The following is a 17,693-nucleotide window of genomic DNA, read 5'->3' as shown; positions in this document are numbered from 1 at the left end:
AAGACTGAGGGATCAAACACTGCTGATTGCTCAGATCTCAGAGTGTCGGTGACTGTCTGCTCTGTCCCTTCCCTCCCGTGCTCACTTGAGCACTGGGCTGTGGAGCGAGTGGCTTGCTCAGGCTCTCAGAGCAGCTAAGCCAGGTGCTGATCCAGGCTTCTGGGTGGATCCCAATCATATGGTCACGTTCTTACCCCAGCCTGGACCAACTCTGACGTTAGCCAACAGTGGGCTTTAGCCCCCTGTCAGCTGAAACCGGGTGACAGAACTGCAAAACGAAGTGCACTCCTGTGATCCACGGGTGAAATACAGCCAACTTCTCCTTTAACGTCAATGGTTTTGGAATAGGATGTCCACCAAGATAATATTAGGTGTGATGACCAGATGTTCACAAACGTTTAGCCATAAGTTGCATCAAAGGCAGTGGATCAGAGACAACCAGGCCACTAGCGTTTTAGGATCTGAAATGACTTTAGGGTGGCAGATTTGTTAAACCATATCAATGCAATGGGGATCCGTCAGTCAATTTGCAAATCATCTTTTGGCATTGGCCTCCAAAATTCATTGGAGATTTTAGTGCAGGGGACCAATGAAAGCTCCACAAATGTGATGGGGTGCAGAAAAAGGTTAGCGCAATCATAGTTTCCCATTAAAGGATGGGAAATGTTGCGTTAATAGTGGTTCAATTCAGCCAACAGCAAATGTGCTTTATTAGTGATAGATATTTCTGTGATGGAGAAGTCTTCAGCAAAAGCATAATTGGACGCCCTGTCCTTCCTCTCCAAGCAGTTTCATATAATCAATGCACTTACCAGCATGAACTGCTATCTGTTGAATGTGTGAAGCCAGGAAGTTCCCAAAGGACATTTTTAAAAGAAGTTTTTATTTGGATTTTTTACATCCTTAAATGTTTTCACAAAATATATTAAACAGGAACTTCCCGACCCACATAATGGAACACTGTACATTTCCCAAAATAATAAAAAAATAAAACACAACCACACAATAAGAGCGAGTCTCACCCCCAGCAGAAAGACCAGCACCAATCTAGCACATGTCCATCACAGCGGAGCTGGCCCAGCTGGTACCAAGGGCCTGTAATCCATTATGTATCATGCCAGAAATGAAGGCAGTTTGTCCTTCTGATTTAAAAGGTCACAAGGGTTAGGTGCTACCTAAACATGATTAGAAATTAATAACAGGTAATGTAACTTAGAGGACCGAGATCAGACCTCAGAGACCTAAAGCAAGTCTGAAACTTTTTAAACCTAAAAGTACACCTACTATGAGAAAGATAAGGAAGCTAAAACGGTGAATCCCACTGGAAGGCTAATTGTTTGGCTGGATCAGAATGACAACCAGGCAGTATTTTCAGACAGGGTTTGGCAATATTTGAATGTCATAACAATTTATGTTTGATGCAATATTATCATGCGAGAAATAAATGGGATCTTTGTACTTGTCAGAAAATCAGTTCTTGGGGTTCATTAAAGGAACATAAGAATTCACAAAGTACTGGGTTATACTGTCACCTACAGGAAGATCTGGACACTGGCAAACAAAAAAGTTTGGGTACAGTATGACCCTTCCTGCTCTCAGCACTACTGAGTTTTGTGGAGAAGTATAACTATAACCAAGAAAGGGCTTACAGTAAGTGCCCAAGTACCATTTTCCTTCGTGTTCATTGAGGGACACAGTAATTCAGAGACTGAATGTCCATAAGCAGTTTAACAGTGGGATGGGCAACAGCAACAAAACATGAACAGGCCCAATGACTGCCTGCAGCTCAAAGAACCATCTGAAGGATCTTACACCATTGGATGAGGCCTAACCATCCAAATGGTAAAACCTGGAGCACATGTGAACAGATGACCGCCTGCAATTTGGGAAACAGTTGCCCGATGCTAAAAAGCCCAAGAAACGCATTTACAGATCTAGTGGCGTGCACCTTTGTAGAAAAAGATGGAATCTAATCCATAAATAACATCATTTTGTATGATGGCTTGTCTGAACCAGGGAAATCTATTTTTGATTAACTGGAGCTGGAAAAAGAAAAATGTCCCGATTGATGTGGAAGCTGAAACTACCTAAGGCAGGAAGAAAGTTCTAGACCTAAAAAACATCTTGTCCTCTAAGAAGGCCAGAAAGGGTTCTTTACAGGATAAGGGCACCATCTCAGAGACATTGCTCTTCCTAGGAAACTAACAAATCTGGGGCATGCTGGGAGGGATCATACTGGCCAACAATTATTTTTTGAATGCCAGAGTTCAAATCCTTCCGTATAACCCAATGGTTTCCAGATTCCAGTGTCCCTCAATGTATAAGAAGGAAATGGGGGCTGCTGCAGCGTGCCCAAGTCTGAAAAGACCTGACTTGTGCGGACTCTGACTTATTGAATTACTGACCCAGAAGCAGTATTCAGCTTAGAAAATCAGTCCTTATATGACTCTTTGTCCCCAATCAGGGACTCAAAATATTGAAGATAGGTGGTCAGGCAGCCCGTAGCTGGATCAATTTTTTCAAAAAATGATTTGATGCTTCTGAACACCCACTTAATGTGAATGGGGGAATCCTCCCCACTGAGCTATTGTATTCTGACAGCAGGGAGACTTCCCTGCCATCAAAATACACAATTTTTTTTTCCAACAAGGCGGTGCTACAGAAGTCGAGCAGTAGATGAACTTCTGTACAACATCCCTACCCACACATGGATCGAAAATTCAGCCAGTCTTTGCTGAACCAGCTGAATTTCAGCCCATTTACGACTGACTTAAGACAAACAGCATTTAAGCCCCCTTTCATACAGATTTGAACTAGCACGATTTCAAAGCCACATTTCAGTCCAACTTCGGGGGAGACTTGAAAGACATCTGGGTGGGTTCATGCCCAGATGTCTATTGAAATTGCCTCCGAAGTCACCATAGTAGTGCAGGAACTACTTTTGGAAATCAGTGCGGCCCCGCAAAGTGGGCATTGCACCAATTGGGGCACTCCTATTGCCGGCAATAGGGTCCGATTTGACCTGTCAAATCACACCAACACAGGGCTTAAGGAGAGTTTAGCACTGGCAGTCTCTGTTTTTCTTATAAGACAGGCTTCCTCTAAATGTTCTGCCTAAAAGCAGAAGCAATATTCAGAGAATGCTCCTGCATACACCCCTTCAAAATGTAGCTCCTAAGGGCTTGGATTCTAAACCCATGGCAGGGTAATGACACCACCTTGACATCCTTAGAGGGTACACTCAGACAGGAGGGTGGGAGCTAGGCAGCGCTTAGGCGCAAAGTCAGGTCAAGCCCTCAGTAACAAAGTGACACATCAGATGTGCACACATTTAAAATGGCCACCAGGTTTGCTTTCAAAGGATTGGTTCATAAAACACAGCTGTGGGGAAGGCCTTACAAAAGGAAGCCTCCATTCTCTGACTGCCAGGTGTATGAAAACATATTCAGAAGGCACTAAGCACTAAGCTTGATTTAAAAGAAGAGGCAGAAAAGATTTATATAGTTCTGGAGTATAAAGAGCCTGGTAAAGCTGACCCACCATGTGGAAAGAAATCATTTTCATAAGCAACTTTGGGGGCTTTCATTACCTGTCTCCTCCACCTGGGCTACATACATGACCTGGCACTACCATCTGTCAGATCCTACACTTGGCCAAAATATACTGCAAATGAGTCAAGTCATTCTTCTGTTCCTGCTGCAACTGTACGGTTAAAGTGGTGTGGCTTAGCAAGAAATGCAGGACTTGGTGTCTTTAGATGTGTTGCCTTAACTGGCAGCCTATGGAGCAATACCTTGGCCCTGCTAGTTCCTTCTGTAGGATTCTCAGGGACCTTTTCGTAGAGGTCCAGAAGAAGCAGCAAATTTAATAAACCACCAGATATAAGGCGGAGGCCTTATAGTTCTTTAGTAGCAATATTAAATGAAGGCGCCTAACTCTTATATACATCGCTGCTTCTAGCATGACAGATGATTAGTTAAAAAAAAAATGTTTTGGCTTTAGGCATGTTAAGTGGGTAAGGATTAAAGAGCAGCTGTCAGTTATGTGTTTTTTTTCGTATTGCTGTCTGTGTCCCTGGTGCCCACTGCCAATGGGATGGAAATTCCAAAATGTTACACTGTCACTATAACAGGAATAGAGGTACATTCTTCCAATGGGGACACCTGCTCAAGTGTCACCTACCTATTGAACAGGTTCCCCTCTAGTAATGATCAGAAAGTAAAGATAAACCCCTCCTTAAAAAGATACAAAAATTCAAAGGTTTTATCTATTAAACTTAATTTTTCCAAAACTAAAAGGAGGTTTTGGTTTTAGAATGCACACTGAGGCCTTTGTATGATCAAAGGCCTGTTTGTAATAATAGACTCAACATCAGTAATCACTTTTTTCTAGCCAGACTGGTTGCTGTGGGTTATTATAAAATATTCTTCCCACAATGATCTACACAAATTAAACTGTGCCCTATACAAACCACCTTCTCTTTCACATTTCCAGTAAATAGAAAAATAACTGTCTCCGTATGGCAGATGTATGAGTAGCAAAGATAAGGGGGTTCTTTATCAAAGTGTGTGAAATAACAGTTTGTATCGTTTTATAGCAACCACATTCAAACTTTAATTTCCAGCAAAGGATTGAATGCGTTTGCCAACGTGAATCCAACATTATTATGTAAGTGAATATGATATTCCAACTAATAAATAGAGCTGTAATATGATAAGACCTCATCCCTTACCAAGGCTCCTGTTAGGAAAGGAATATTATACTAAACCAAAAATTTAATCAAAAACGCTCTCAACATTCAGAAAACGGAAGCAGAATGACAGATAGGGGGTCCATTAGTAGAGTATGAACTGTCCTGATCTACAGTGGAGCATTGTGAGAAAACTAAGTACATCATATCCATCTAAATCTCCCTTAAAAAAGAACCTGTTATGACAGAAATAGAGGTGGCCAAAGCAGATCTCTGAAAATGCTAACTGCCTGGTTGTCATTGTAATCCTTTGGCTTCAAAACTTTGAGCCCCTGACCCAAAACAAGAATGTAATGCACCGATCTTAGAACTACCAATAAGCTTACCTAGATCAGTGGCTGAAAAGCTAAAAGCCAGGGTGCAAGCATTTTCAGCTTAGCAACAGCTTCCAGGATATCTCTCTGGCAAGAGATTCACATCCATCCGGTGCCGAATATACCAACTCTAGGCTGACGATGAAGATGGCACTTTTCAAAGCTCCATGACTTTACAGAAGTGCACTCTTTTCCTGGACAACTGTAGCTGCATCTGTAACAATGTGATCCTCCTGCCCTGTGTCAAACAAACTGATAATAAGTGCATCATTCAGCATCCTGAATATTCTTCACCCTTGTGAGAAATTCACCGCTGTGTACTTCTATGGAAAACGTAGATGGAGGCTGTCCACACATGCAACAACGTAGTTTTACTTAGCAGCCACTTTGTTATTTTAATTTTTTAAATGGAAATGCATTGCAGAATAGGCACCAAACCCCATCTGCTATGGCTTTCTCTGTGAGCCTCTGAAAAAGGTTTCACTTTCTTATCAAAACCATAAAGTGCAATTCCAGTCTAATGCTAAGGCTAATCTACTCCCATCTCCATTCTAAGACTATTGTATCTACCCCTGTAAAAGAAAAGATGTGTATACTTACCTATTCTGAAGCCGTCCCAGTCCAGTCATATGACCAGCTGCAGTGTAGAGGAGGGACAACCGACAGATGCCCCATAGTCGGCCTATGGGCAATGTCATCTCCCAGGCTCTGCAGCCTTGGTCACTGCCTCTTCTCTACACTGAAGCTGGGACAAGAGCAGCTTCAGAATAGGCAAGTATTGACATCTTTTCTTTTATAGGATTAGATAAAATAGTTTTAGCCTTAGTTAGAATTTGACCAGAATTCCAGTTTTATTTTAGTGACCCCAAACTTGACCTGTCAAAAGGAGGACACCGTTACATGCCATTGAAGTGCTTACCTGCCAAGGAGCTGGCAGGAAGGTGGAACTTTGTTCCAAAGTCAGGGAAGCCATGTCTACCATAGCACAGTAAAACCAATTTCAGAGCGGTGCACTAAAGGGGCTTTGTAGGCGTATGTATGCATGCTCCTTACTTTTAAAAGCTTAAAATGGATGACCTGTTCACACATGAAGTCAACAGTCATCTACATATACAAAAAAGTAAACCATTTTTCTTGCAGCTAAAACAATGTGGCCTAATATGTGCTCAGATGCAGTGACTTAAAGTAACCACATCAGGACAAAAAAATAATAATAATAAAGTTGCAAAAAGGAAGGTATCTGCAGTAGAAGATGAAATTATACACACCTCTCCAGTGTCTCTTGCCTTGTTCCAGTGCTGCATCATCTTCTATTCTTTTTGGCGTTCCATCCCACAGGGCACCATGGGGGGACAAAGCCATGCAATACTCTCAAAAGCTTCAAATGCTAAAGATGCTGGTGGAAGATGCAGCACAAGAACAGAGGGAAGTTAAGCAGCAACACAGGGAGTATAACCGGCTCTTCTATTGCACGTATCTTCCTTCAGGAAATGTATTTACCCTGACAGGGAAAGATTAACTGCTTGGCCTAAATGCACCAAAGCCATGATACATTCATAAAGAAAACCCGATATCCATACATTTCTGATGCTTAGTGGACTGGCTTAATAGAACTCACAAAATACCCAACGCATCCCAAAATTAGAGACTGTTCCTATTTTCCACACCAAGCAAATTCACATTAAGTTTTTCTCAATCAGGACTGGTGTTGATGGCCAATAGGAATAGTCTCTGATGCAGAATACAAATATCTCCAATAGTGCAAAGGACAGGTGGAATTTGACTAGTTAAGAATGGACCTTGCACAAAGCATACAGATCAGGAGGTCTGGTCTCAGGGGAAGGGGGATGTGTGTAATTATATATATATTCAAAACAATTAACATTAAAGGGTATCTGTCACAAAGCAGGGAGGCTTTAGATAGAAAGTCTAATCCTATCACTCCTGATCAGCAAACCACTTCCTGGGCAATGATGTTACTTGCAGGACTTTATGACAGATCCTCTTTAAGGTTCCATGTGAGAAGGACTTTGCTGTATGGGGTTGAAGCTGATAAGAGACTCTTTGATAAGCTCAAACTGCCTATAATTTGCTCATATTTTGGAACAATTGACTGAATAAATATTATCCAGGCAAAAAATAATTCATCTAAAAACAGAGGGTGGATCCAATGAATTTGAAGATGTGGCAATTATGTATCCATCCATAGATAGTGGGAGTTTGGTCAAGTAAAAAGTCTTGTATCCGCTCTTGGTTCAGCTTCTTCTTCAGCCTGACCAGGCCACACTCAGGGTTGAACTCTTGCACTGCACACCCCTTGGCAACCCCAGGCACCTCAAAAGGCCAAGATAAGAAAAAAAAAAAGCCAACCGAGTGCGACCCACATATTGCACAGTCTTTAATTTTCTGCAGGACTTTAAAATCAGAAGGAAGGGAGAGGAATGGCTGATAGCGATGTCAGAGGCAATGATGATGATGATGAGGATGATGATACAAAGTGCCGGCCTGCGACAGGCATCTGAGAAGGCAAGGGTGAGAGGCTGGGAGTGTGGAGTAAAATAACAGTCAGACACCCCAGCGCCACATGTCCGATGGGGATCAAGGACAGAGTTAAAATTCGTCACTACTCTCAGCCGCGTGCAATTGTGTGTCATCTGCATCTGTCATGCTGCTTTCTTGCGATTCATCCGTCCCCACTTGACAGAAACAAAACAGAAACGTGTGTTAATCATTCAGTTCAAGCTAACCGCATCAGATGTGTGAGAAAACTGTCAGCGCGCTCTTACAGAAAGGATATCAGAGCCCTACATGCCTTTCTTCAAATAGCCTGGCCATCAAGATAAAAAAACACAAATGTCAATTAGCTTTCAGCTTGGCTCCCTCTGCAGGCCACTGATAACAACTGTTGCAAATAATACAATAATGGACTGCTCTGTGTCATATTTATCCTTTAGCTTGCGACATTCTACATTTATACGGCAGCTTATAAGAGCTGGATAATAACTGATCAATCATTCCCAGGAAATTAGGTATTTGATAGACAAATTGTGATTCACTATTTTCTTTGTATATCTGAGCACTGAACAATAGAAGGGTAAACCATGCAAATCGTGAATCTTGGTTGCAGTGATTCATAGTTTATGAGATTTGCAGTTCAAATATTCATGAAAGCCGAATCCCAGGCAAGCAGCTAAACACACCAATGAAATAATCATTTGTACTAAAGGCCACATTTACACCTGCGAACAGGTCCGATACCAATTAATGGCGAGAACCCCAGCAGGGGTTCCCAGCGATTAGCTGCAGAAGGCAGTCCCTTTGAAAGCAAGGTTAGGCTGCCGGCTCCTTCAGCCAATTGTGGCCACTCACATACAATTGCTCACACAGTCTAGGGCCAATCACTTGCACATGGATTGGATGTGAGTGGCTGTGATTAGCTGTGATTAGCTGTGGGAGCCAGCAGCCTCCAAATGCTTTCAAAAGGCGCTGCCTTTCACAGCTAATCGCCAGGAACCTTCGCTGGGGCTCCCACACGTAAAACCGGTGTTGGGCTCGCTCACAGCTGTGAATGTAGTAATAGACAAAGCAGTAGTGGGTGGAGAAGCATGAGCCAAACACAGCTCTCACTGTGTCCACAAACATGGAGGCAGTGCACTCTCTACACAAATGCTGAGCCCATCTCCAGCAGACTGCAGCTCTTGGTGGTCATCACATAGGTTTCTCACCTGTTTCATAAGGGTAGCCCTCGCTGATTTGTTCTTCTTGAGTCACAGCTTCCTCGTCATCTGGCAAGTAGCGCTTGTCTATGGCCTCCTTAATCTGGTTATTGGCTCCTTTGGGATCCAGATCCATGGCCCAGGAAAAGTTCATTAGGGCCAGATGTGTCTGACCCAGTTTCTTGTATACCTGATGAGAACAGTGATAAGAGGAATGATATTAACTGAAGATGCCTGTGTATCAAAGTAGGCTTACATATACTTAGTAGAACCCAAGTGACCAAAACATGGAGAACTTTGAAGAAGGGAGTGCCTTTTGATCATACGGACAGGCGACCCTAGCTTGAAGCCCGACAGCTCTATGTCCACCAAAAACTCTGCTTCACCCAGCCGCTTGCCTGCCAAGCTCTGCAGCCACACAGTGATCTATGGAGGTCTTTATAGGTTTATGACAGGCCTTGATCCACTTTGAACTTATTCTTATTCCTAATAAAATTGCTACACCTAGAAGGAGGCACCCTCGTGTTTGTTTGGAATACTGCATATACCATAGTCCCTAGCCCATCTTGGGAACAAGCAAAAGACTGCAGGACCAAAGAGAACATAGTCGCCGTCTAAGGCCCCTTTCACACGGGGTGGATCCACTGAGCGGAAGATCGCTCCTTTGATCTACGCTGTGCCAGCAGAATACAGGTCCCTCTCTGCTCACTGAGCAGGGAGGGACCTGTCTGAGCCCAGTTGATCTCTATGGGGAAATTGGATGAAAACAGACAGCATACGTCTGTCTTGAGCGGATCGGATCGTAGATGGGTGTCAGTCGGCACATCTCTGCTGACATCCGTCTGCCCATAGGAGTTAATGGATGGCCTGCTCGGATCCGCCTGAAAAAACGGACAGGCGGATCCGAGCGGGCTCATCGTATTAAAAAAAAAAAAAAAAAAAAAAAAAAAAAAAGAAGAAGAAGGGGGGCATAACAGTAAGTCAGATGACAGCAGGAAAAAAATAAATAAATAGGGAATATTAAGATTTGGAGAAGGCTGACAGAAGGCACTTTTTAGAGTTAAGAATACTTAAAAATATCAATTGGTAATGAAGTGGTCAGAAAAATGTTTGCAGCTTTATATCATACATGATGCACTGAAAAAAGATGGCTCAACACCAACTAATGTTGACAATGAAAGTGCAAGGTCCACATTTCATAAAGTGTTATGACAAGCTCTTGAAGTGTATATTAAAGCTGAATTCCAGGAATTCATCTCCTTTGTAAAATGTTTACACACACTACGAGTTAAGTCCAAGGAGCAGCATGACATCTCCTGAGCTTATCCGAATTATTGCACTCCTGGGAGATAGTTACCACTGTATTTCCAAGTGCCTGAAGCTTATGCTTCAGGCCCAAGTAATAGAGTCAGGGGCACCCATACATGGTAACCCCCATGTTCCCTCAAAGTGTTGATTACAAAGTTTTTGCTACTTGGAAGTCTATCAGTTTGCAATATGGAGTCCTTGTTTCACCCAAGCTCTTGTCAGCTGAAGACTTGACAAGCTCTCACTTGAATACAAATATCCTCGTCACCAGATCGTTTATTACCAACTGGTAGGACATGTCAAGATGTGCACAGGACCCCCTGCAACAATGCCCAATAGATGAGGTGGTGCGACCATGTAACTATACCTCACTTGTACTCGCAATTTCTTCTGCAGACAACGTCCTCTCACCAAACCAACTTTCAAGTCTTGGGCCAAAGACTTCCCTCATGCCGACATACCTGATGTGCGTCTTGAGGGCTACTGTACAATCCATAAGCTAGCAGTTAATGAAAGCTGGATGGAGATGCAGTTTACACTGCTGCCTAAGGCCTATATGGATTCGACTAATCCACTTTCTGGATTATTTTTTTCTAACTCCCTAGAGAATAAAATGGTGGTCACTGCAATACTTTTTTTCACACTGTATTTGCGCAGCGGTCTTATAAGATCACTTTTTTGAATAACAAAATAAGAAAACAGTAAAGTTAGTCCAATTTTTTTTATATTGTGAAAGATGTTACGCCAAGTAAATTTATACCCAACATGTCACACTTCAAAATTGCGCCTGCTCGTGGAATGGCGTCAAACTTTTACCCTTAAAAAAAAAAAAAAATTCTACAGGTTGCATGTTTTGAGTTACAGAGGAGGTCTAGGGCTAGAATTATTGCTCTTGCTCCAACAATTGCGGTGATACCTCACATGCATGGTCTGATCATATGCAAGCGCTTTAAAAAATGTTTTACTTGACTATTAAAAAAAATAATAATTTCCCCTCAAAAAAATTTGGGTCACTTTTATTCCTATTACAAGGAATGTAAACATCCCTTGTAATAGAAAAAAAAGCATGACAGGTCCTCTTAAATATGAGATCTGGGGTCAAAAAGTCCTCAGAACTCATATTTGGACAAAAAAAAAAAAAAAAAAAAAAGAGTCATTTGAAAAAACTGCCTTTTAAGACGTATGGGCGGAAGTGACGGTATGACGTCGCTTCTGCCCTGCTATGGTATGGAGATGGGTGGGGGCCATCTTCCCCTCACTCGTCTCCATACCCGGCCACGGAAAGGTTCCCAATTGCCTACGCCACTTCTGAAAGTGAAAGTTACAGTACACATAGTTCACTTACCTTTCCTATCAAAAAATACACTAGGGATTCTTTAGGGACAATTTGTTTCAACTCCTCCAATTCCTGCAGTGCAGACTAGAATAAAAAATAAATAAAAATAAAAAAACATTTGCAACAATATAAAGCACCAGACATTACCGATCGTAATAAGATCACAAATCTGTACCTTATATTTCTCATTGGCAAATAAGATGGAGGCGCGATGGAACTTGCATAGGGGGTTTTTGGGGTCAATGGAAATGGCTTTGTTAAGAGTATCCAAAGCCTTATCTGATTTTTTAAGCGCATGCTGCACCTATTAAATTAAAAACACACAGTTAAGAAATTGTCTTGTAATCATTTTGGTGAGGTTATAGAAAAATGTATATGTGTATATATATATATATTCCTACGGTGAAGGAGTGGTTTTGGAGGCCTAAAGTGACATTAAAGTCTTGTTTTTTTTTTTGCTTAAACATAACAAACATGTTATTACTTACTTGCTCTGTGCAATGGTTTTGCACAGAGCAGCCCAGATCCTCTTCTCGGGTCCCTCGCCAGCTTTCCTCCTCCTGCCCAGTGCCCCCACAGCAAGCAGCTAGGCACTTGCCCCCCCCCCCCCCCCCATTTTGGCTCACTGACTTTGACAGCAACAGGAGGCAATGCCAGAGGAGGGAAAGTCCCATACAGCCAAGGCTCTCGTGCAACATCGCTGGATCGAGATGGTGCCCAGGTAAATATTATTGGGGGCTGATGCACACAGAAGGTTGTTTAGCTTAATGCATTAAGACAAAGCCTTTGAAAACACTTTAATACCATCGATGAGCTGATACACATTTCACAGGACAGGGGGTCCATTTTTACAGCTATGTGGTTTATTTTTATCTTCATTTATGGAACAAAAAATTTAACAAAAAGCACCAACTAGAATATGTGTGTGTCTATAATAGAGAAAATATATATATATATATATATATATATATATATATATATATATATATATATATTCTCGATCTAGAGAGAAGATATAAATAGATATATAGAGATCTCTAGATCTAATCAGTAATCAAACCAATTTCCTAGGAAATGGTGCCTGTATACACTTGACTGTATCGACTTGGCCACCTGACAAGTCACGTCCCGTTGTGTACAATGGAACCGTTCTAATAGGAGTGACTCAAGTTGCTCTGACTTAGAAAAAGGTTCCTGTACTACTTTTGTGGCAACTTGCATTGACTTCTATACAGAAGTCATTTTGCAAGCCATCGCTGAAGTCGTGCGCAGGTCGCCTGAGGCAGTCACGCTGCAAGTCGTGCTGCCCCTGTGTGAATCGGCTCTTAAGCTGTGCTAGTAAAATCGAGTCCTTCCAAGGGACCACAATAGTGAAAAAAGAGAGGATTGCGGCACAAGAAAAATGTATTTGCGAAGAAAAAAAATTACATCAAAAACCAGGTACAGACTAACGTTTCGGGCTAGGTCTCTAGATATCCACCCACACACACACACACACACACACACACACACACACACACACACACACACACACACACACTTTGTGAATTAAAAGGGGTTGTAAACCCTCAAGGTTTTTCACCTTAATGCATTCTAAAACCTCTTGTGATGCAGCAGCCCCCCTCTTTACTTACCTGAACCCGTTCTTTCCAGCAATGGGGACAAGCACACCATCCCCAGTCGTTGTCTCGGGTCCTGATGGATAGATTGATAGCAGCGCAGCCATTGGCTTCCACTGTGAAATACAATGACGCGGGAGCTGGGAGGCGAGCAGAGTCCTGCTGTCTGTCAATGGACACAGCAGCGCACCCGCACGAGTGCCCCTTGGCTCTCCAATGAGGCACTCAAGAGGAGCCAGGAGCGCCACTGAGGGACCCCAGAAGGGGAGGATCGGGACCACTCTGTGCAAAACCAACGGCAGAGAGGAGGCAAGTATGACATGTTTGCCATTAACCACTTCAATACAGTACATTTCCTTCCCAGACCAATTTTTAGCTTTCAGCGCTCTCATACTTTGAACGCCAATTACGCAGTCATGCAACACTGTACCCAAACAATTTTTTTTTTTTTATCTTTTCCATACAAATAGAGCTTTCTTTTGGTGGTATTTAATCACCACTGGGTTTTTTATTTTTTGCGACATAAGTGAAAAAAAGACTTTAGTTTCTATGATAAAATTTTGCAAGTAGGTCATTTTTGTTCATATATTTGGCCCAAAATATATACTGCTACATCTCTTTGGTAAAAATAAGTGCTCATGCACACGGACGTTTTAAAAAACTGGCTGCAAAGCTAGCTCCGACGCCTGGAAAAATCGGCGTTAACGCGATTTTTACCGTGTTTTGCATTGCCGTTTTTGCGTGTTTTTAAAGAAACATCTCTTGGCTATAGCACTCAGAAAACAAAGAAAATATGTTACGCGTTTATGCGCGTTTTACCGCGATTCGCGTTTTTACAGCTCTAGCTCCGCGCCACGGAACGCACTGGTCCTGGGTTTTTTTTTCTTTACAGCCTAAAAACGCCTATGCCATTTGCAGCTCAAAAACGCCTAGGTGGGCATGAAGCCATAGACTAATATGGACAGGCGTTTTTAAGCTGCAAAAAACGCTCAAAAAAGCAGCTGTAAAAACGTCCGTGTGCATGAGGCCTAACCCAAACTAGTGGATATTATTTAGTCTCTGTGAAAGCTAGTGAGTCTACAAGCTATGGTGCAAATCATTGATAACTGATCACACTTGATGCACTGACTGCCTATTTCTTGAGGCCCTGAAATGTTAGGAAAGTATAAATACCTCATAATGGCCACTTTTGAAAGGTATTTAGAGGCATGGCGAGTTTTTTTTATGTAATTTTTTCCCACAATTCTTGGGAAAAAGATTTTCAGAGTTATTTCTCACACACAGCATATGCATACTTCCAAGTACACCCCAAAATACATTCTGCTACTCCTCCAGAGTATGGCGATACCACATGTGAGACTTTTATACAGCCTGACCACAGAGGTCCAACATGCAGGGAGGACCATCAGGGGTTCTAAGATCATAAATTACACCTAATATCCTAACAATTTCCTAACGAAAACACCCCAACGTCTATTCTATGAGGCATAATGAATCTTTTGAACGGTTCATTTTTTTCCCCCACAAGTCTTCAGAAAAAATTTTTTTTTTTTTTTTTTTTTTTTTTACACAAAGTGGTCAGTTCATAAGATGTTTCTAACGCAAAGCATGTATATAGCAAAAAATGACACCCCAAAATACATTCTGCTACTCCTGAGTATGACGATACCACATGTGTGGGACTTTTACACAGCCTAGCCACATACAGAGGCCCAACATGCAGGGAGCACAAATTACACCTGTCATTTCCTAACAACCTATTACACTTTTGAAGGGTACTCTGATGGCCTGGTGACAGCTACTTAGAAGGGCAGTGACAGGTACTCGGGTACCAAGATGGGCTAGTGACAGGTACTTTGATGGCTGGTGACAGGTCCTCTTTATTTGGGGGGGGGGGGGGGGGAGCAATCAGTGTGGTTGGTGTGCACTGTGAGCGGTAACGATCGGTGTGTGAGGAGAACCCAGTAACATCTCATTACCACAGTTTGTTGACATTCTGTAACTGGCTGTGATTGGACACAGCTGGTCACGTGGTAAAGAGCCAATTTTATTGGCTCTTTACTACGATCGGGGTTGGGCTGTGTCAGGGTGACAAGCGTCATCCCCGCTCTGTGTGCACCCTAGGGGTGTGCAAGAGCGCCGTGGGCAGTACGTGACCGGCTGTGATGGGACACAGCAGGTCACGTGGTAAAGAGACTTATTGGCTTTTTACATGGATCTGGGATGGGCTGTTTCAGATGGACATGTCTCATCCCCGATCACCACAGGAGCGGCAAGAAACCAAGGACATCATATGACGCCCGCCCAGGATGGGAGATCCCATCTGCGGATGTCATGACTATAGCCCGGTACTGAAGTGGTGTGTGTGTGTGTATAAAATATATTATATATATATATATATATATATATATAAATAAAATATATAACACACAACACACACAGCACAAAGCTTTACATATCTTTTAAGGACAATAGGGTTGCAGATTTTAAATCATTATGTATTTTAAAGCCAAATCTAGGAAATCTATGAATACTTATTCAGCATCCAGCCTCCTTTGGCACCAAGCTGAAAACTAGGGGTTTTCCCCCCATGGACAGGTGAGAAGTTTAAAGTAGAAGTCGAAGCCTAACTACCCTGTAAACGGAAAATGAATATATTACCTATTCTGAGGGCACTCCATTCCAGTCACATGATCTCCCCAGTGGCCAGCTTCAGGGGAAAGACGAGGTCAGACCATGGTTGCCATGTCTGAGGTGATGTCCCCCCCATAGGCTTACTATGGGGCATTTGTTGCTAGATGCTCCTCTCCCCTGAAGCAGACGCTGGGAGGAGATCATGTGACTGAACCAGAGCGCCCTCAAAAACAGGCATGTATACTTAGAGAAGCGCTTCAACAATGGAAGCAGACAATACTTACCACTCCTATGTGACATAACAATACTGAACTTTGAGGGTTGATATCTAGTGCTTTCTGGAAATGCATCTCTGCCAGGCTGAACTTCTCTTGCTTATAATATATCATTCCAAGACCATACCTGCGACAGAATAGGGATAAAGATTACAATCTCAAAATAGACAAATGTTACAATGCAACCTAACCTATCGTGAAAATATCCAGTGATATATGTAGTTATATAGGATAAGTTCACCTTTGGAATATGTTAAAAATTCCACTGATTTTTAGGGTGAAACTTGCAACATGTTCCAGCATCTGCAGCCTCCCCCCTTGCATGACCGTGTGGGGCTGAGGGCTTGTAGTTTTTAATGAGCGGCGAGGGTACTAGTGAGCAATCTCACAGTCCATCAATCTTCTGGCACTCGGATATCTGTCTGCCTGCATGAGGTAGGAGCAGACAGCTATGCCGAGTCTGCAGGAGCTAGACATTGCACCCATGATCTGCTGATCGCAGATGCAATCCTCTGCAGGCTCATTGGGAAAAAAACAAAACAAAAAGGATTTAAATGCAAATTTCTACCTGCAAACACACACACACACACACACACACTACTGTTCTCCACGATTTTAAATATTGTCATTAGCATTTTACCATTCATAGAAGACAATACAGAACGCACAAAATACATATACATAAGCCAACTGAAAGGGTCCAGAAAGTCAAATGGAAGTGGACTTCTAAAGTTGTCACTCACCATGCATTGTAGTGTCTAGGGTTGACGCGGATGGCATTACGAAAACAAGCAAGAGCTTTATCTAGCTCCTCTGTTAGTACGAATTCGTGGCCGAGGAGAGTGAAGGCATATGCATAACCGGGATCTACCTGGATAGCCCGCTGGAAAAACTTAATGGCAATGTCATGTTCTCTCTGCAGACTGAAGCAGTTCCCAGCAGCACACCAAGCCTGAAATTACACAAACTCTAAAATTACTGTCTATGCTGCAATCCTCCCATCTTATAGCACCCCTCAATATAGAAATACATTCTCTTCAACCCCTACCCCAGGGTAGGTTTACATAAAAACTCTTGTAACAGCTACTAGACAGAAGTCAAACACAAAGAGAGATGAGAGAAACACAACCATAAACTTCTCATATATGCTTCTTTTTGTCCTAATAAATATACCATTGAAGTCCAGAAGAGAGCAAGTAGAATTATCCATGGGGTCCTCTAAGATTGGCCCATTACAGAACCTGCCTGCTGATTGACTGCAACCCCTCACGCCCTTACAAAGTCTGTACCTCTGGGGAATTTTTGTCCATGTCGGTGAGGTCCTTCGAGAGCACCGACAGGGCTACATCCTTCTGCAAATGCCAGAGTGTGGTTGAGTAGATCTCCATGCCTTCTACTCGATAGCTTTCAATCCTACGCACCTCTGAGAACACGCGTTCTGCCTGTAAAAATAAAAAATAAAAAAAGGGGCAAACTCATTTAGGATGACACAAGAGATCCATCATATCAAACACAGTCTGAGACAGGCGTACAGTGAAGATCTTAGGAGGAGAATGGTTGTAAAAAGTATAACCTATGCTGAAAGTGATGGGAGAGGGGGCAGAAAATTATAAGTGCAAATATAGTGAACTTATTCTTCCATGAAGCAGTTTATAAAAACTGCAGTTTTAATTTTACATATAGTGGACTGCTAGTATCAAGCTGCAAAAATGAACACATTGTATACAGTGCAATTAGCATA

At 42.4% G+C, this 17,693-nt stretch overlaps 1 protein-coding gene across 3 annotated transcripts in view; it reads right to left on the bottom strand.

Annotated features, from left to right (window-relative positions):
* Nucleotides 1-864: 864 nt before the first annotated feature.
* Nucleotides 865-17,693, bottom strand: part of CDC27 (cell division cycle 27) — a 66,512-nt gene continuing 49,683 nt past the window's right edge. For 2 of the 3 annotated variants that reach the window (XM_077460172.1, XM_077460171.1), the window contains exons 13-19: nt 17,242-17,394; nt 16,696-16,904; nt 15,962-16,079; nt 11,600-11,728; nt 11,434-11,508; nt 8,790-8,970; nt 865-7,760 (exon numbers count right to left, since the gene is read on the bottom strand). In XM_077460172.1, the coding sequence (XP_077316298.1) occupies nt 7,675-7,760; nt 8,790-8,970; nt 11,434-11,508; nt 11,600-11,728; nt 15,962-16,079; nt 16,696-16,904; nt 17,242-17,394 (951 nt within the window). In that variant the 3' untranslated portion in view covers nt 865-7,674. The remainder of the gene's footprint in view (nt 7,761-8,789; nt 8,971-11,433; nt 11,509-11,599; nt 11,729-15,961; nt 16,080-16,695; nt 16,905-17,241; nt 17,395-17,693) is intronic. The other variant, XR_013263589.1, reaches the window with a different exon arrangement.

This window comes from Lithobates pipiens, unplaced genomic scaffold (assembly GCF_037356315.1).
Source record: "Lithobates pipiens isolate NorthernLeopardFrog02 unplaced genomic scaffold, aLitPip1_a1.2 Scaffold_28, whole genome shotgun sequence".
NCBI classification, from domain to species: domain Eukaryota; kingdom Metazoa; phylum Chordata; class Amphibia; order Anura; family Ranidae; genus Lithobates; species Lithobates pipiens.
The sequence above is the reverse complement of the archived record's forward strand: the minus strand, read 5'-3'. Positions and strand labels throughout refer to the sequence as shown.